The 21138-nt window shown below is 46.0% G+C and overlaps 1 protein-coding gene across 3 annotated transcripts in view; it reads right to left on the bottom strand.

Annotated features, from left to right (window-relative positions):
• LOC119970251 (E3 ubiquitin-protein ligase RNF38) overlaps window positions 1–21138 on the bottom strand; it is a 237422-nt gene that overhangs the window by 54255 nt on the left and 162029 nt on the right. For all 3 annotated transcript variants that reach the window (XM_038804563.1, XM_038804562.1, XM_038804564.1), the window contains 2 exons: window positions 14849–15062; window positions 919–1086 (listed from right to left, as the gene is read on the bottom strand). In XM_038804563.1, coding sequence (XP_038660491.1) covers window positions 919–1086; window positions 14849–15062 — 382 coding nt within the window. The remainder of the gene's footprint in view (window positions 1–918; window positions 1087–14848; window positions 15063–21138) is intronic.

Raw genomic sequence — 21138 nt, 5'->3', positions numbered from 1 at the left:
GGACCACTGTAAAGTACCACCCTCACCCTTTTAGTTATGAGCTGGCAACTTTACAAACACGAACACTGAACTATGTTAGATTAATGTAATAGGAATTTTGGCACATTTCAAAAATAGAAAATGCTTTCCGATAAAACAGGTTCCAAAATTAATCACACGGATGTCCAAGTATGCAATATTATGTCTCAAAGTCTGCAGGAAGCTCGTCCAGCTTTGTACCAGTCTGGCCCAGTGAGCACTGCTTAGAGCAAGTTGGTAGCATCACCTTTACTGCTACTGGATTGCTTGTTTAGAGGTGAGACGGAAGATTGGTTGCAGAACCTGTACCATTTGGTGGCTGCCAGAAAAAAGGTGACAATTTTAACTTCTTAAAAAATCTCTGCCTTGCCCAGTGCAATTCATTACGCTGCTTCCCTTTAAATTTTAAGCCCAGTCCGCTACTTTGGAAATGCTAAACTCCGGAACAGGAGTTGCTCAATATTGATAAGATGTTTGTGAGAGGAAACACATCAGATGTTGCTTTCAAATCAGTAATCTTCACTCAAACTCTGTCAAACTATGGTTGAAGTATTCTGTTTGGAGACCCTGGAAATGTCAGGAGCACCAGTCAGCCAGAACAATTTCCTGAATGATTCTGGTCACTGATTGCCCTATTATTACTGGAAATTGGGATGTTGTGGGCAGAAAATATTGTCTCTCTCAAACTTCTCAATCTGGATCTCGATTGCGCAAGATGTTCTAACCTATATAATTGGCTTCGAGCACCAATATATTACAGTTCAAAGTATTGCCTTTCATTCAAATTATAAGAGCTTGCATTTTGAATCAATAATTAAGAACATCCATGAAAATGTGACACAACCTACTTATCTCATTCTATCTCTGTGTTAATGTGGAAGTGACCATCTTAATACTGACCGGCGGTGGTACACTGCACACAGGATAATGCTGCCCACTAAATACGACTGAGCACCCTGGAACTTGTTGTGTGTTACATGCTGGGATGTGCTGTCCTGTGCAAAGTGGGATCCCATGTGGTGCTACAGTAGTAACAGTATACGTGACCGGGACTGCGCCTTGATGAATCTGCACAAAAACACAAATATATAAATACTTATTATTCAGAAACTGAAAAACAATCCAGTACAGTTCAATACTCTTAGCTCAAACATTAAAAGTTTCCTCCATTAATTTATCAAAAAAATGGTACTTAAAGGGTGAACCTTACTGAAATACATAAATCCATAATTAAAGGTCTGGTTTCTAATAAATGTGCTCACCATATTTTTCAAAAGCATCACATTTGAAATTATGGCCTCAGAGATATCACAGGGAGTAACACGGCCATACACATTTACAGGCTCACAAAATACCAAGATTGGCTCAAATATTAATTAGTTATTCAGTTAATTAAATGCAGCAAAAAGTATCGGTGACGACTGAGTAACAAGTAGAAAAATCAATCAAATCCTTCAATTTTACTTAATATGATAGTCACCGAGAAGTTTCAAAAAGGTTTTACCAGCTGTCTGGTGGGGGATAAGTGATGCGAGGAGAAGGATCTAGATCAAACTAGAAAAGAATTTCATGAACCAGAAAGTACAAGGAAACTAACTGTCTTCAGTTTCCACTTTCTACCTCACTGTATACTGAGTGGGGAGTAAAATAATATTTCATCAGGCATGCAATACTTTATACAATGAGAAGCATCACAAACCTATCCATACTATTGAATCTTACAGTGCAGGAGGAGCCCTTTTGGTTGATCACACATGATGGACCTCTAAGAGTTATCCACTTAGTCTCACACTTTCCTGTCTTTTCTTCATACAATTAAAGTGAACTTTTATCCATGTCCCTTTTAGAAACTATTATGGTTTGTGTTTCTATCACTATTTCACAGTAAGGAATTCTGTGTTGAAAAAAACCCCAAAATATCTCAACTTCTGAATTAGGAAAAGTTTCAATTTCTGATTGAAGTCCAGCAATTATCATTGAATAGCAGAAAGGCAACAAAATTCAGTTTCATGCCAGTCCTCCCTGCGGCCAAAGAGACCGATAATACTCAGATTATACTTAATCTTACGCAAAAATACCAGAATATCACCTAAAATTGATGCATTTGGACTGCACTGTTATATTATTTTCTAGCCTTTTACCAGCTCTTCAATTGAAGTTGGCAATTTAGGGAGAGGGTCCATAAGTACACATCCCGTACCAGCCTCCCCGGACAGGCGGCGGAATGTGGCGACTAGGGGCTTTTCACAGTAACTTCATTGAAGCCTACTCGTGACAATAAGCGATTTTCATTTCATTTTTTTTCATAAGTCCACCGTACACCTGTTGATTTTGGAACTGAGTGAGGCATATTTGCTCCATGGGCTCACACATATTAAGGTAGAGAAGTCCCATTAATAACTGTTACATTTGTGAGCAAGAGCCAATTAGTTTGCACTCAAGTCTAAATGCAGGTCAGTGCAGTAAAAGTAGTTTCCTGACACTTATCTTTCACATGCTCACTCCGTGATCCATCAAGTTTTTGAAATGAAATTTTACTCATCTTTTCAATAACTGTTTAATTGAACTTGTTATAAAATGATAAATGCAAAGATAATTGCTTTTATAGCCTGACAATGAAGAGAATGGGTGCATGAAATTAATCAAACGGGATGAATTTAATATCATATTACTGTTGAACTATAATGACATTCTCCTTCATCAATTCAACCTCTGCATTAAGATTTACCATGACTCACTTTGGAGGTGGGTAAGAGGTGAGGGAGAAATTACCCAGGAACACTTTCCACGCCCGTTCTGCTTCTTTGTGCAGATCATTTCCTCACTCTGTTGAGACTTCATCTCAACTGTAACTTCGTCCTTTTTCTATTGTTGCCTGTAGCAGACAATTAACTAGACAACAAATAAATGTGTTTTAAAAATATTTTTTAAATGTTCTGTCGAAGTGGTTGCAGTAGTACCCAATAGTTTTGGTTATGATCCTTGGCCAGACCCCCATGATATTGGTAGGATCTAGTCAGGGACGAATAACATCTTGCTTAAAGTGTGAGATTCAAGACACTTGCTCACTCAATAAAGCCATAAGATTCCTCGGGGTTTGAACAAACAAAAATATTTACTACACAAGATCAGAAAGTAAAACAATTTACAATATTTATCTTATTCTCTAACATTCAAGGTAATCATGAGGTACATGTGAATTAACTAGGCAATTGTGGTTGAACACATCACATTACACTATTAATGGCTGATGCGACCAAGATGAAGTCCATGGATTTCTCAACAACCCACCCAGATGCAACTAAACACTATGGACAGGATTCTCTGATCCTGAGGTTAAATGTTGACGCTGTTGTAAACGCCGTTGCGTTTCTCAATGGCGTCAACATGGCCTCAGGAGCAGCGATTCTGACCTCTACAGGGGGCCAGCACGGCACTGATGCTACCCACGCCGCTCCAGCTTTCGATCCCCGGGGTCAAACGAGCGCCGCGGGTGTGCGCATGCGCAGTGCGGCCGGCGCCAACGTGCGCATGTTCAGTGGGACCGGCACGATTGCTGCGCCTGCACGTTGGCTCCCTTCTCCCCGCCGGCCCTGACGCAACATGGCGTAGGGGTACAGGGGCTGGTGCGGAACAAAAGAGGCCCCCAGCCCAAGAGGCTGGCCCGCCGATCGTTAGGCCCCGATCGTGGGCCAGGCCACAGCGGAGGTCCCCCCCCCGGGGTCAGACCCCCCTCCCCCCCCGCATCCACGCTGAGGTCTCGCTGGGTAAGAGCAGGTGTGGACGGCGCCGGCTGGACTCGGCTTTTTTAGCGTGGCTGCTCGGCCCATCACGGGCCGAGAATCGCCGGGGGGGCCCCCGTAGAGCGGCCCCCGACCGGCGCTGTGCCGACCACACCAGCGCCAATGATTCTCCGCTCTCCAGAGAATCGGCGGACCGGCGTCGGGGCCGCGTGGCGTGATTCGTGCCGGTCCCGGCGATTCTCTGGCTCGACCCCGTGGTGACAGAATCCTGTCCTATGAGTCAACCAATCTCATTGAAACTCTCTCTCATGAGGCATTTCAGTCTTCAAATTCAAAGATATAACTTGGGAATTCTCTTCAAAAGTCGCTCCAACTTGGACAGCGTCAACGATGGCCCACCTCGCAGGGTTTCAACTTTTCCTGATATTCCATTCGCCTGAATTTCTTTTTTTTTGATTTAGTATAGCCAATTAATTTTTTTCAATTAAGGGGCAATTTAACGTGGCCAATTCACCTACCCTGCACATCTTTGGGTTATGGGGGCGAAACCCACGCAAACACAGGGAGAATGTGCAAACTCCACACGGACAGTGACCCAGAGCCGGGATCGAACCTGGGACCTCGGTGCAGTGAGGCAGCAGTGCTAACTACTGTGCTGCCCCCCCTGGATTTCTGACTACATACTCAAGCACCAACTCACAAGCACAATTTTGGATCTTCAGGTATGCCGAGCAGAACACTACTGCTCCAAAGGGGTACCTTTACCCCAATGACCCGAAGCACTGTGACACCAACCTTTGTCTGCTTCCTTAGATCTTCAGGGTTTCTCCTGAGTCCTCTTCACTTCAGGTCTGCTACCCGCAGCCCGTTTTTGATTTGGAGCCTTTATTTTACTGCTTCTCTCTTTTTAACTGAACTGTGACCTCTTCCTGTCCGTCCCCTCTCTGGTACACTTCCTCTGGAACCTCTCCCCATCCCTGGCCCCTGACTGGGACGCTTACCTTCTTGATGGATCTCAGCTCCAGACACCTGGCCTAGGTTTTCAGGCATTTCCTTATGCACAAGTGCACTGGATCTAAACAAAAAAGTAAAAATGCCAATCTGTGCATGTGCAGCCCACTCCCGGTCTGTGCATGTACAAAAGCTCTGAGGCCCATCAGGAGTTGGAGTTCTCAACCTCACTGGGGAGCGCAGAGGTCAAGTTTGGGTTTCATAACAGCTCAATTTAAACATTCCATCTCCTCCACTGAGGAGGAGGGTGGGAGAACCGAATATTCCGAAGGGGGGGGGGGGGGGGGGAATTGCTCATTCCTATGTTGGCAGGAGCCGAAGCAATCTTAACTTGAGCATAATTAGTATGTTTTAAGGTTAATTGTGCCCGATTGCAATGCAATGATGAGGTGGCCAGTGATAGAATCCGCAGAAGGTCATCACAAGAGACTTAAGGGAATAGTCCTTGACAAAGACAAAAGTTAAGGGAGATAGCATCTGATGTGGACCGGTTGCGGTGATAGGCGAACTGCAATGGATCAAGGATGGCGGGTGACACTGATGCATTGGCTGACTGCTCCAAGGGGCATAGAACTTGTTCAGTTCGTCGGGTAAGGATGCTCTAGCCCCAGTTATTCCGTCTGGCCTTGCTTTATAGTCTGTGATCTTGTGTAAGCCCTGCCATAGTCGTCGTGGGTTATTGTCGTTAACCAAGGACTCTAGTTTGATACGGTATTGTCTTTTGGCACCCCTGATCGCTTTCCGTACGTCGTACCTGGGTTTCTTATATAGGTCAGGGTCGTCAGACTTGAACGTCTCCGTCCGGGACTTCAGCAGGGCTTTGGTTGAGCCAGGGTTTCCGATTGGGGAACACCTGTATTGTCTTCTTTGGTACACAGTCCTCGACACACTTACTGATGAAGTCTGTGACGGTGGTTGTGTACTCATCAAGGTTAACTGCCATGGCCTTGAATATGGACCAGTCCACAGGCTCCAAGCAGTCGCGGAGGATGTCTTTGGACCAGCATTGCGCGGCTTTCTTGACTGGCTCAGCACGCTTGAGTTGATTTTTGTAAGCCGAAGGTAGGAGTACCGACTTGTGGTCGGATTTGCCAAAGTGTGGTTGGGGAATGAGCACCTTTGATGCTCATGTAGCAGTGGTCCAAGGTGCTTGCACCTCTGGTGGGGCAGGAGATATGTTGATGGAGTCTGGGTAAACCTTCCTGTGGTTGGCCTGGTTGAAGCCTTCTGGTTACAGGAATCAATCCAACCTCTTGCTATGTTGCTGGTGAGCCCAGTACAGGACATAGCTGCAATCAGTGGTGAAATTTGCATCAGGTTCAGAATTATGTCATCAGACTCAAATATTTAAATATTGACATGGCTTCCAACTGCCTGAAGAGACAGCTTCACCCCTCCTGGGAAGTCCACAAAGTTCAAATGGCATTGGGCAGTAACGAAGCAGAATGGAATGATAAGTACACCCACTTGATTTTAAACCCCTGTATGCTGTGTTCCTGCCTGGCAAGTTGATTTAAAATTGCCCCCGTTGTGCTATCACTCAGACCAAATATTTTTAGACTGCATAGAAAAGACGTTGGGCGCGATTCGGCAACATCGTTGCACCCGGCGCCGGGCTGGGCACAGCAGGTGAATTGAGCGGATGTCGCAAATCAGGCTGCGAGACCTTGCCAAGCCGCCGTTTAGTACTGGTCCACACAAACGTGGACCAGGAGTAACGGCACCATGGGGGGGGGGGGTCACGCAGGGAATTAGAGACCCCCAGGTGGCTGGAGATGGGCAGAGCAGCACCTTGGCTGTACCAATCTTGCAGTACCACGGTGCCCATGTGGTATTGCCAGGGTGCTAGGTGCCAAGATTGGTACTGCCAGGGGTCAGGACCGATGTGGGGGGGGGGGGGGGATTTGCCAATTGCGGGTCGGTGGGGTAAGGAATGCTTCCCAGGGGTCTTGACAAGATTTGGGGGGGGGGGGGGGGGGGTGAGGGGGGTCCAGTAAATGGGGTAGGGTGGGGGCAGGAGCCTGAAGGGGGGCAGGATCAAAACGGCACCCCGATCTGTGAACAGCCATTCCTGCTGGTGAGCTGAAATCTCTCCAAGTGTGGCCTTGGCGGGGAGAAACTCCCCGAGGCCAAAATGGAGGCAAAGCACCGTTGAATAGTGGGGTGATTCTTGGCGCTGCAAATGTGCCCTAACATGGACCAAGTCTTAAGTCAGCTGAATCGCACCCATTACTTCAGACTCAGTAGAAGTATCCTTAACCCAACATTTCCATTTTTCCAACTGCTTCTTTCTGTGCTGCCCATCACTAAAATAAGCCGGATGAACTGAAGAAATTTGCCACTGGTATTTCCGGGCCAGATTCCAGAGTTTTCATATCCACCTCAGAACCTTTTTTATATAGCCTGTGATAAATTGTCTAATGGCTTTTTAGATGCAACCAAAGTACAGAGCATTCCCAGTGCAAAGCACATGGCCTCCTGGCTTTCATTTACTGAAAACCAATCACTCTCAGCAATGCATCCGCTTCAGATTTGTTTGCAATAATAAAGAATTGATAACGGAGCTCATTATTGACATCCTAAATGCAGTAAACAAGATAAACAACAGCTTTACTTTGACTTCGAAAATTAATTTTCCAAGGAAATGTCTTTGCAAGCAAGGCTTAAAGAAGCAAACATTTTATTAAGAACTGTGACCACTCCAGCAGTCAAACTGCATCACTATCTTCAAAAACACACAGACTCTAGAAGAGGTTTTTATCCTGATTTCAACCATGTGGAATTAATCCCTTTGCTTTCGCCTCCTCTCTAAATCATGGGTCAATTTGGTCCTCCTGAGAACTGCAGTTGAAATAATCCTAATATTTTGGAAACCTCCACTTTGAAGATTTGCAAAGCCAAGCAAAAGAGGTTTATCACCACAACTACAACGCACTCAGACTTTACATTCAGTTCTCTGGATAATTTTATTCAAGTTGTTAGATCAGAATGTTTTACATGGCTCGTTAAAACTCGATGCAATAAGCCCAATTCATTTCCCAAGGTTTGTGGACAATCTAATTAGGAAACGTCCTGCGATGTCCAGATTTTTTTAAAAAACAAGCTAACCATCCCTGGGATATTCGATTTGACACTGGTATAACAACTGCATCCAGCTTGAGATGAGAAGTTCGACCTGATCATTGACTACAAGGTTACACAGCATGAGTTAAGACAGGTTCAAACCAACCCATTGTGAGAACAGATCAGAAGGCTGCTTCTATTTTCTCAGATGCTGAAGTTCAAGGAAACCTGTTGTGACAGAGTTCAAGTCCTCTCGCTCTAGACCTGTGCTTTTCGTACTTGATCCTGACTGAGGGAGAATAGTGGAAGCTTCATTGCAGTGTCAGCATTCCTTGTCTTGACGGCAACTAAACTAACCAAAAGAATTGAACAAGAAATAAAGATTCCAAGACAATTCCAAGACTGTTGTATCGCCAATGAACATCTAATCCATTAAGTTATCCCAAACAAATGTATCTTGTGCACATAAGGCAGTATTACATTAGGAATTCTAAACTGGCAATATGCTGAGTCCACGACACTGTTGAATTCCTGATTTCAGTAACACGGGAGATAGTGCTGAGCAGAGACCAAGCAGTACCCCTTGGGAGAGGCAAGAGGGAAACAGGAATTCGATCGGAGAAGCTAATGTTGGATATCTCTGCCAGCTGATGCACAATAACAATGTCTGAAATGTGTGTGGCAATCTCCATCCTGTTGGTCACATTGCGGAGAAGGTAAAAGGGTTCTTATCCTGTTTTCTTAAAATAAATGCAGAATTACCTCTCTTAAGAAAACCATAAAATTGGTAAACCAACACATTTCCTATTATTTTCACATTTTGTCTGCTATTTGATTGGATTGATTAAATTAATAAACATGTGATCATATTCAAATTATATGCTTCAAAAAGACACTGAGTAGAGTACATGAAAAGTAACACCATCCAATTTTTATCCTTTTGTGAGGAAGATTGCTTAATTTAGGAGTCATTAATTTCCAGATTAGTGATGAAAGCCCTTTCCAAAAGAATGATTAAAATAGAATCATAGAATCTTAGATCACGTGCAACGATTCCGCCCCTTGTACCACTGATCACTCTGTCTCGTTCATTTATGCCTTTTAATCATTTCATTTCAGAAAGTTATTTACTTTTGTTAAAAAATGCCCAGCTTCTGCTTTCACAACTCTTTTAGGCTAGACATTCCATGTCCTTACAAACTTCGACATGGAAAGAAACACTCCTAATCTCTTACTTTTTGGGTAACATTAAATCTGCCCTCCAGTTATCAACTGGTCAGTGGAGTCCAACAGGTCGTGTGATGCATCTAATGTGTGGGTGAAGAGAGTTAGCATGCTGGTCTGTGAGTTTGCTTCTTATTATCAGCCCACACTGCTGGCTAGCAGCAATGCAAAAGTAGAGCCAAATACGCAAATTTCTCCCCCGTCAGAACAAAGCTTCTGCAACAGCAAGTCCTCAGCTGTGTCTCCGTCTGGTGACACACAGAAACTCGGTCTCTCGCAACCCCAAGTTAAAGTTTCAGAGGAATTCAGACAAGATTTGGTCCCGAGTGCGCAGGCCCATTGGCATGTGGACATGCCCTGGCACTAATGAACCAAACATCCTGCTATGGGGAATAGCTCCACTGACTTGTGGATACCTCAGAAGAGTTAAAGGCTAAGGAAGTAAATCTGAAATGGATTAGCTGAAACATCAAGGGCATGTTCACGGACTATCAATGACTTGTAGCTGGTCAATAACGCACCTAAGACAGTGGTGATCAACATGGAGCTTTTGGCTGAACATCAATTAGCATGAGACCAAGTTCGTTGAGTGGATCACTGAATGAAAAACATTACACTCTAATCGGCTGGGGAATAGTTAAGAGCACATGTGAGCAAGGTATAGGCTACATTGTAAGGAACACAGTGTTATCGGTCATAGAACCCTCCCCCCACAAATGGTGAGCTTTCAGAACGTTCATTCACTTCTCAACTCAAACAGGGCCAGTTAACTTCATGAGTATCCAGATTCCAATGTTATGTTCCACTACAGAGACAAAAGACCAGTTCTATGAGGAGCTTGACTGTTATAAGCAGAATCCACAAGACAGGGCATTCTTACCTGCTGGAGGATTTCAATACAAGAGTGGGCAGCACGGTGGCACAGTGGTAGTACGGCTGCCTCACAGCACCAGGGACCCAAGTTCGATTCAGGCCTTGGGTGACTGTGTGTGGAATTTTCACGTTCTCCCTGTCTCGGTGTGGGTTTTCTCCGGGTGCCCCAGTTTCCTCCCACAGTCCAAATAATGTGCAGGTTAGGTGGTTTGGCCATGCTAAATTGTCCTTTAGTTTTAAAGATGTGCAGGTTACATGGATTGGCCATGATCGAGGTGCGGGGTTATGAGGATAGGGCAGGGTTGGGGCTAGGTAGAGTACTCTTTGGAGGGTCAGTGCAGATTCAATGGACCGAATGGCCTCCTTCTGCACCTTAGGGATTCTATGAACCATGAGGCATGACCCCCCCAGTATCAGAGACCATATGAGGAAAGATAAATGGGAACGGACATAATTTAGCTTTGCTGCCACCAACACTTTGTGTAACCAACACTTTATTTCAGAACAAACCATGTCACAAGGTGTCCTGGAGCATCAAGATCAGGGCATTAGGACCAGCTGGATCTGATCATCACCCGACATGGCTCTGAACAGTATTGAAATTAATGAAAAATGAAATGAAAATCGCTTATTGTCACGAGTAGACTTCAATGAAGTTACTGTAAAAATCCCCTAGTTGCCACATTCCGGCGCCTGTCTGGGGAGGCTGGTACGGGAATCGAACCGTGCTGTTGGCCTGCTTTAAAAGCCAGCAATTTAGCCGAGTGAGCTAAACCAGCCCATGCAGATACATGCAGCTACCACATCGCTGTCGGTGATGCAGATCACTCTCTGATGTGCTCCCAAGGTGAAGATGCAATCCTTGAAGTATTTTCATTCAAAGTAGAAATGCTCTCAACGTATCAACATCTGTCATACTTGGGCAGCAGGGTAGCATGGTGGTTAGCATAAATGCTTCACAGCTCCAGGGTCCCAGGTTCGATTCCCGGCTGGGTCACTGTCTGTGTGGAGTCTGCACGTCCTCCCCGTGTGCGTGGGTTTCCTCCGGGTGCTCCGGTTTCCTCCCACAGTCCAAAGATGTGCGGGTTAGGTGGATTGACCATGCTAAATTGCCCGTAGTGTCCTAATAAATGTAAGGTTAAGGGGGGGGGGGGGTTGTTGGGTTACGTGTATGGGGTGGATATGTGGGTTTGAGTAGGGTGATCATGGCTCGGCACAACATCGAGGGCCGAAGGGCCTGTTCTGTGCTGTACTGTTCTATGTTCTATACTTCTTATGCAGATAAAACAACCAGTTCCCTGACTTCACAAGTTAGCGCTCTCTGTTATTCCCACAGAGTGCAGAAATAAAATGGAACACACTTCGAGACACCATGCGTGTGATTCTCTGCAACGGCCGACGCCGGAGTGAAACCCGGAGTGTTTCACGACGGCGTCGGAGGCCGCTCCTCGCCCCCTATTCTCTCCCCCCACCCCCCCCCCCCTCGGGGGCTAGGAGCGGTGTTGCGAGGAACTCGGCCGCCGGGCCTTGACGCTTGCGTCAAGGCGGCGCGCCGAGAATGACGCAGCAGCGGCGCCTAAGTGACGTCAGCCGCGCAAGCGCAGGTTGGCCGGCTCCAACCCGCGCATGCGCGGTTGCCGTCTTCCCCTCCGCTGCCCCACAAGACGTGGCGGCTTGATCTTGCGGGGCGGCGAAGGGGAAAGAGTGTGTCTCTTAGAGACGCCGGCCCGACGATCGGTGGGCACCGATCGCGGGCCAGTCCCCTCCCGTGGTGCTCGATCCCCTCTCCGCCCCCCACAGGCCCCACAATTACCTGTCATGCGCTGTTCACACCGGCAGCGACCAGGTGTGGTTTCCGCCGGCGTGAACCTGTCGGGGTCGCCAGGCCACTCGGCCCATCCGGGCCGGAGAATCGCCGGTTGCCGGGAAAAACTGCGAGCGGCGATTCTCCGAGCAGGGGTGGGAGAATCGCGGGGGGTGCCAGAATGGCCCTCCCGCAATTCTCCCACCCGGCGTGGGGAGCGGAGAATTGCGTCCCATCTACATACAGCTTTCCCAACAAGTGGGAAGCAAGAGCGGAAAAATACTGACTGGTTCAATGCTAACATCATTGGGATGGAACAAGTCATTGAAACCAAGTGGCTCACTTTCATTAATCACAGGAGATCAGAGAAAGAAACGTCAAGTGGCCCTTTTGCTTTTGGAGTTAAGTGGAACAGATTGCTAGGCAGTGCTGCAATGACTACTGATTCCAACTTCGCCACATTGTCCAGATATCTATCGACACAGAGAATGTCAGGGGCATGTGTGAAGTAATCAAAAAGGCAACATTTCAATCGTTAAAGAAAGTGGTAGGGTGCACGGAAGCGCAGTGGTTAGCACTGCTGCCTCTCGGCGCTGAGGACCCGGGTTTGATCCCAGCCCGGGTCACTGTCCATGTGGAGTTTGCACATTCTCCTCCTTTTATGCCTGGATCTCACCCCCACATCCCAAAGATGTGCCTGGTAGGTGGATTGGTCATGCTAAATTGCCCTTTAATTGGGGAATAAAAGATTTGAGTACTTCAATTTACTTTTAAAAATGAAAGGAAATTGCAGGGAAGGTCATCACTGACTGTAATTAACAGTTGGAGAGATGGGTGGAACACAACCTTGAATTGTGTTCTAGTAAGAGTACTGTTAACCAAGGAAGCCTGCCAGTTGTGGTACAGCTGGACAGTGAACTCACAGTGCAGGAACTCTGCAAAGCTTTCCATGAGCGAAGCTCCAGTTGTTGATGCTATAGTATAAAAGCAAATTACTGCGGATGCTGGAATCTGAAATCAAAGAGAAAATGCTGGAAAATCTCAGCAGGTCTGGCAGCATCTGTAGGGAGCGAAAAGAGCTAATGTTTCAAGTCCAGGTGACCCTTTGTCAAAGCTAAAGGACAAGGTTGATGTTATAGTGCCTCAACTCAAAAGGCACTGGAAACTAGCACTCCTGCAGAATCTGCACAATCTTCTCCATCTTGGCTATAGGGAGAAGGCAGTGCCCTAAGATGTGCATGATGCAAAGATAATGACCCTATACACAGACAAGGCTGACCATTGCGATTACAGCAACTATCGAGGCAGCAGCTGCTGAGCATCATGGGAAAGGTACTTGCCCATGTTGCCCTAGTCAAATTGCAAATCCTGGCTGAATGTATCTATCCCAAATCCCAGTGAGGTTTCAAACTAGAAGATCTAGCATTGACGAGATTTTTTCAGTCCGGCAGCTGTAACAGAATCGTCCTGAACAAAGTAGACCACTATATATTGTCTTCATCGATTCTATCAAGGCATTCAACCATATGAGCAGAGACTATTTAGGCTGCTGGAGAAAATTGGTTGCCTGCTCAATATGATCTCCTCTTTCCTTGATAACATGATGAGTAAGGTCAACTACAACATGAACCTCAGAACCCTTTTGACATCCACATCAGCATACTTATTGCTAAGCCAACAACGTCTATACTGCCTTGGCCACGTGCATCCGATCAATGAAGACCCTATACCCAAAGACCATTATAACGCTGAATTGGCCACTGGGTCACCATTTCCTGGATGTCTATAACTCCACTACGAGGACACCTGCAAGTGAGATATGAAGATGGTGGACATTAACACTGACAACTGGGAGATAGTCACTGGAGGCTGACAGTTGAGTAGGGCATTGGAAGAGGCTAGCAGAAACAAAATGCTCAGCTGGACATGAAGAGGGCCCAGAGAAAACAGAAATTAGCAAATCTTACACCTGCTCTGCCCATTGTCTTCCTCTATACTAAATGTATAGAGTGCCATGATAGAATTGGGCTCCTGAGCCACACAAGGCTACGTTTAGCAAAGAGTTGACCAGCAAGACGAAAACCATCATCTCATGAGACGGAAGGCTGCCATTCTTGGCCAGTGCAAATAGCTTCCTAAAGTAAGATGCCCGTATGACACACAAGCTTCTAGCTGTTGTCTAACCAATCTTTTAAAAACAAAGGTTTGTCTTAACCGTTTTTGTCTGTATGTGCATGCATGCAGTCATGTGTGGGGAGAGGTGTAATGCATGTGTGTGAACCCTTACTCTTTTTGAAATTTCATTTAGTAGATATGTTCTCTCCTTATTCTTCCTTCCAAAATGCATCCACTCATATCTATACATTAAGTTTCATGCAACATTTATCTGTCCAATCTTCTAGCCTATGTGCACTCCTCAAGCTGCTTAATGTCTTCCTTAATGAACTATATTCCCTAATTTGCAAGTTTTAAAATTGTGAATATATTATATCCCCACAAACTCATACACATCGTGTGTTTGGTTGTTAACAGCGTGTATGACCTTCAGGTGAAATGGAATTAGAGGGCAAGGGATACTTATACCAGTGATGTAGATACATTTCAGACACTTGTAATGTTCAGTTCTTATTTTTATATATGATGTGGAGATGCCGGCGTTGGACCAGGGTGAGCACAGTAAGAAGTCTTACAACACCAGGTTAAAGGCCAACAAGTTTCCACTAGCTTTCGGAGCACTGCTCCTTCCTCAGGTGAATTCACCCGAAGAAGGAGCTGTGCTCCGAAAGCTAGTGATTCAAAACAAATTCAATACTTTCCAAGGTCACAACTGCTCAGGCAGTTTCATGTCTTAAGAAACTGATGTTCATTTATGGATTTCCCAATCTATGTATTAGCAATTGTCAATAGGAAGAGCTTTTCAAAAACACTTGCTCAGCAGCAGGTTAGTTCCAGTTATATTCTACTTGCCAACTCAATACTAATGAGTAAAGATAAGGATTTATTTGTGGCACAGGTGGTATTCACAAAGACGTTTATACAAAATGAAAGCTCATTATCGGCCTAAACCAAGAAACAAAAACAGACATTAATGCATCTGAATCAATTTACCTACCTGTTCATGGATGTCAACCACCACAGCATTCTGCTGTGGCGGGTGTGCGGCAGGGTGGAGCATGCGTTGAGATACATTCGGAGGGTGAAAAGCTCTGGGCTCCTCTGCAGCTGGTTGTTGTCCATAAGGATGATGGTGGTAGTTTTCATCTTGGCTCACAGAACTATGTCTGGTCAGTCTTTCACGTCTGCCTCGTTGACGCCTAACAGGAGGACTGTGCAAAAGCAGATCAGAACACTTAACAGTACAAATATTTGCAGAGCTGTTGAATAATATCTGATTTTGATCAACAGCTCCATTGCTTGACTTAGAATAGCTGGATAATATGTTTAAACTTGTGATTTATCATATATTGCATGATCTTAAATAAACAAATTACAAATTTGATCATGTAATTTGATTCATATTTTCAAACTTTCTAACATAAACAAAATCAATGACAGGTAAAGTATCTTACACAGGTTTTGCATTTGTTTCAATTTCAAAAACATTTCAGGAAAATTAGTCTTACAAAATCAATAAATTATTACTAGGAACAAAGGAAGATGAGTAGGCCACTCGGCCCCTCGAGCTTACTCGTTTTATCATTTAAATAATAATCCCGTTTGATGTTATTCCTACCAAAATGGATAACCTCACATTTGTCAACATTGTATTCCATCTGCCAGACCCTAGCCCATTCACTTAACCTATCCAAATCCCTCTGCAGACTTCCGGTATCCTCTGCACTTTTTGCTTTACCACTCATCTTAGTGTCATCTGCAAACTTGAACACATTGCCCTTGGTCCCCAACTCCAAATCATCTATGTAAATTGTGAACAATTGTGGGCCCAACACGGATCCCTGAGGGACACCACTAGCTACTGATTGCCAACCAGAGAAACACCCATTAATCCCCACTCTTTGCTTTCTATTAATTAACCAATCCTCTATCCATGCTACTACTTTACCCTTAATGCCATGCATCTTTATCTTATGCAGCAACCTTTTGTGTGGAACCTTGTCAAAGGCTTTCTGGAAATCCAGATATACCACATCCATCGGCTCCCCGTTATGTACTGCACTGGTAATGTCCTCAAAAAATTCCACTAAATTAGTTAGGCACGACCTGCCCTTTATGAACCCATGCTGCGTCTGCCCAATGGGACAATTTCTATCCAGATGCCTCGCTATTTCTTCCTTGATGATAGATTCCAGCATCTTCCCTACTACCAAAGTTAAGCTCACTGGCCTATAATTTCCTGCTCTCTGCCTACCTCCTTTTTTAAACAGTGGTGTCACGTTTGCTAATTTCCAATCCACCGGGACCACCCCAGAGTCTAGTGAATTTTGGTAAATCAACATTAATGCATCTGCAATTTCCCTAGCCATCTCTTTTAGCACTCTGGGATGCATTCCATCAGGGCCAGGAGACTTGTCTACCTTTAGCCCCATTAGCTTGCCCATCACTACCTCCTTAGTGATAACAATCCTCTCAAGGTCCTCACCTGTCATAGCCTCATTTCTATCAGTCGCTGGCCTGTTACTTGTGTCTTCCACTGTGAAGACCGACCCAAAAAACCTGTTCAGTTCCTCAGCCATTTCCTCATCTTGTGACAATAAAGATTATAAAAAAAATATCATGGTTGATCCTCCACCTCATCGTCATTTTCCTGCACTATCCCTATGTCCCTTGATAGCTTTAATATATAGGGGGCAGCACGGTAGCATGGTGGTTAGCATAAATGCTTCACAGCTCCAGGGTCCCAGGTTCGGTTCCCGGCTGGGTCACTGTCTGTGCGGAGTCTGCACGTCCTCCCCGTGTGTGCGTGCGTTTCCTCCGGGTGCTCCGGTTTCCTCCCACAGTCCAAAGATGTGCGGGTTAGGTGGATTAGCCATGCTAAATTGCCCGTAGTGTCCTAAAAAGTAAGGGGGGGGGGGTTTACAGGTATAGGGTGGATACGTGGGTTTGAGTAGGGTGATCATTGCTCGGCACAACATCGAGGGCCGAAGGGCCTGTTCTGTGCTGTACTGTTCTATGTTCTATAAATCTATTGATCCCATGCAGTGTACTCAGCATCAGAGCTGAAATTTCTGCCTTTGCTTGTTTTAGAAAACGTTGACGGAAGCAAAACCAGTGTTTCACCACTTTATTTTTTACTCTACTTCTTTTACTGCTACAATTAGCAAAAACAGTAATTTGCATCCCCCAAGTGTACCAAAATGTGTTATTTTTATCATGCTGCTAAAACAAGGTTTATATTTTTAGCTGAAGCAGCATCTGCTTCGTCATATGATTTGCCCTGTAAAGAATGTTTAGCTCTTGAAAAAATATTCCTAGCTTTGTTCATTGCATGAAGCAAACCACATGAGGAAAGTTACAACTTCAACTAAAAATGTACACTGCATTGTGAAAGAATAACAGCTTCACTCCACACATTTACTGACTTTGAACAAGAGCCAGAATTTATCTTTGCTCTCTGAAATGCACCTTCACATAAACCTAACAGAGCTGAATCTCTGCTTCCTTGCAATATCCAAAACATTAGCTGTATAAATTCCTCTTTGCCTCTATTAATGTTTGCCAGTATATTAGCATTAGGTTCCTTCATGCTCAGTTGTGACAAAGTGGCTAATATTCATGAAGCAGTGCTCTAAGAAAAGCGCTTATTGGAATTTTAGGTTTGAAACGGCCTTGTACACCGAATACCATTTGCTCCGACTCCTAGTTCCAAAGAATCCTGTCAACATTCAGAAATGTTTTCTTTAAATCCCTCGAGTATGGAAAGCTTTTTCTTCTTTCTACATAATAGAACTGACATTCTACTCATCTTTGAAGATGAACAGTACCAATTAGAATTAGTGAAATGTATTGAAGCAATATTTTTCATTGGTGGTATTCTTTGGACTCAAAATCGTGATACCATTTTCTTTAAATTACACCACGGGGTTCAAATGTCAACTTCAGTTTGAAACGTTCCAAACAGGTGTAATTCCATTAAGTGCATTATAATATCATCCTACAACATTTTACAATATCATTCGACAATATCATTTTCACTTGAGGAGCCAATACATAGGACCATAGAATCTCTACAGTGCAGGTGTCCATTCAGCCCATCAAGTCTGCATCAACCCTCCGAAAGAGCACTCTATCCAGGCCCACTCGCCCACCCTAGAATGTGCAAACTCCGCACAGTCACCCGAGGTAGGAATCGAACCCGGGACCCTGGCTCCATGAGGCAGCAGTGCTAGCCACTGTGCCACCGCTCCGCAGTTACAGTTTAAACAAACATTATGAAATTGCAAAACACGGGACTTTTGGTGACAGGCATGTGCTGAGCAGATGCGCGGAAGGGGCTCCCCTCCTAGGAAATTGAACTTAGGCACTTTTAACAGAAAATAGCCATCCAGAACCGAACAAAAAAGCATGTCCTCATCACCCTACAAATGAAGATATAAAATATAAAGCGAAATGCAGAACAACAGCTGCACCAGAGGCCGCAACAGGAGCCTGGAGGAACCCATGAGGCAAAGAAGCCCCGGTCACATCGGAAGGAGAAGGGCCAACAAGCCGCGCAAGGAACGCCCCCTCGCTGGACAGCAGCTTGAGGAGGTTCCTCTCCAGAGAGCTAAAGGAGCTCAAAGAGGACATAAGACTTGAAATCTAAGCAGCAGTCAAGGTGGCGATCACGGAAGCACTGGCTGCCATGCAGGTGGCCCTCGACAAAGCGGATAGGCAACTAAAGGCCCACGGGTGCACAATCAAGGAGCTGGAAAAGGTTTCCACAGATCAGAGCAACCGGATCATCGCCTTAGAGGCAGAAATAACAAGGTTGGTGGTGGCCCAGGTGAACCTTAAGGGGAAGGTGGAAGACCAAGAGCACTGGTCGAGAACCAAAACCGGAGGGAACCGAAGGCAGGAACCCCACGGACTACATGGCCCAGATGCAGAGAGACCTGTTGGAAAGGGACAGCTTCCCCAACCCGCCAGAAATAGACAGGCATACAAATCGCTCCAGCCGAAACTGAGGACCAGTAACACCCGAGGGCAATAATTGCGAAGATGCACCGGTACCAAGGCCGGGAGAGAATCCTGCAATGGGCCAGGCAGACGAGAACCTGCAACCGGAAGAGACACCAGATACAAATCTACCAGGACATTGGGGCAGACCTAGCTAAGCCCCGGGACGAATTCAACAGAGTAAAGGCGGCCCTGGTAAAAATTGGGGTGAAGTTTGAGATGCTCTACCCAGCCAAGGTATGGTAACTTTCCAGGACAGGAAGCATTATTTTTACAGCCCCTACAGACGCTGATGGGTTTGTCCCAAAAATGGGCTGGGAAGGCAGCAGCAGGAACAGAGGTGAAACTGTCACCACGAGAGGCTGAAAGAAAATTTGTGTGGGACTGTACCGCATCATTCTGAAACCAAAAACTAAGGCACAGAAAGGGGGATAGGGCAGTGCCGCACAGGAAAAAAGGAGAACGAGGAAGAGGGGAAAGGGAAAAAAAGCAGTGGGCAAAGGAGAGGCTCAGATTGATCACGGGAGAGGGGACCACCACACTAATGGGAAAGCTAGCGGCAGGAAGTACAAGAGAGAGAGGGTGAGGGCAGGTCTGCCTTGATGGAGAGAGCACCTAGAGACAGGGGGAGGGGTTAAAATCACAAGAGGAGGGATAGGCAGATGGGTGGGGGTGGAGGCTGGGTGGAAGGTGCGGAACCATAGGGGGAACAATGGGACGGGGTGGGCCGGGGGACAGGACTCTAGATTGGCTACAACAGGCCACATATGGCAACAGGTAACAATGTGGCACCGCAAGCAGCCGCTTTGGAGGGTTTACAAACCAAAGGAAACCTTGGACGACTCAGTTGGCAGCCATGTTGGGTGGCCCCTGGACAAAGGGAAACCCCAGAGCGCAGGGGCCCATCCTCATGGAGGGGGCAAAAAAACCCCATCAGAATAGTTACCCCCAGCGTCAGGGGACTTAACGGCCCGGGGAAAAGATCCAGAGTCTTTGCCCACCTGAAAACTATGAAAGCCAATATAATCTTCCTCCAAGAGACACACCTGAGGGAGAAGGACCGACTGTGTTGGTTGGGCATACGTACCATTCTTGCTATGGGATGAAAGCTAGAGGGGTGGCCATACTGTTTGACCAAAGGATGGTGTTTACCGTCACGAAGATAGTTACGGACCCAGGGGGGTGGCACATCATGCTCAGCAGGGTCCTGGAAGGGGCACCAATGGTCCTTGTTCACATGTATGCTCCCAACTGGGATGACATGGAGTTTATAAAGAAGACCATTGCGGAAATCCCCGACATAGATAACCACCGAATAATCATGGGAGGGGACTTTTAACCTTGTATAGGACCCATGGAGAGACAGGTCAAACCCCAAAACATGGAAGACCTCTAAAATGGCGAAAGAACTCAGCACATTTATGGAGTAGGTCGGGGCAGTGGACCCAAGGAGGTTCACACACCCAGGGGAGAAAGAGTTCTCCTTCTCCCAAGTACATAAGGTAGGTACATGCAGAGATTGCTTTGTGGTGCAGCAAACGGTGCTTCCAGGGATAGTAAGAGCGAAAGACTCTGCGATCATGATCTCTGACCATGCTCCACACTACATGGGTGTGAGGTTGGAGACAAGCCGTGCCCAGCGACCCCCATGGAGGTTGGACACGGCCCTCCTTGCCGACAAGGTTTTCTGCGAGAAAATATCACAAGCCATAGATGGGTATATTACCAATAACCAGAATGGGAGGTCTCATCCTCCACGTTCTGGGAGGCGCTGAAGGCTGTGATCAGGGGCATAATTATTGGCTATGAAGCACGTAGAGACAGGGAAGAGAGGGCGGCTAGGCAGCAGCCAGTCGACTCCATACTGGAGATAGACCAATGATACTCTGTGGCCCCGACCATAGTTTCAGGCGGAAAGGAAAAAGCTGCAAACGGACTTTGACCTGCTCGCCACAAGGAAAGCAGTGCAGCAACTCCATGACATGGGAGACCTTCTATGAACACGGAGACAAATCCAGCCACCAGTTGGCTCACCAGAGAAAACAGTACACCTTCGAGCCCCCCAAGGGGGACTTGAGGATGAGGCAGTTCCTCGATGGACTAGGCATGCCAGTTGTGGGACAGGATAGGAAACGGGGATGAAAGCTGCATTAGAACAGGGATAAGTTTTGGAGAGCATCAACTTCATGGAGGCAGGGAAGATGGATTCCTGGCGGACTTATATAAAAAGTTTGCGACAGCACTGGCCAGGCACCTGGGGGAGATGTTCGCAGGTTCGCTGGCAAG

The sequence above is a fragment of the Scyliorhinus canicula genome, chromosome 8 (genome assembly GCF_902713615.1).
Source record: "Scyliorhinus canicula chromosome 8, sScyCan1.1, whole genome shotgun sequence".
NCBI lineage: Eukaryota > Metazoa > Chordata > Chondrichthyes > Carcharhiniformes > Scyliorhinidae > Scyliorhinus > Scyliorhinus canicula.
This window is presented reverse-complemented; position numbering and strand designations above follow the sequence as displayed.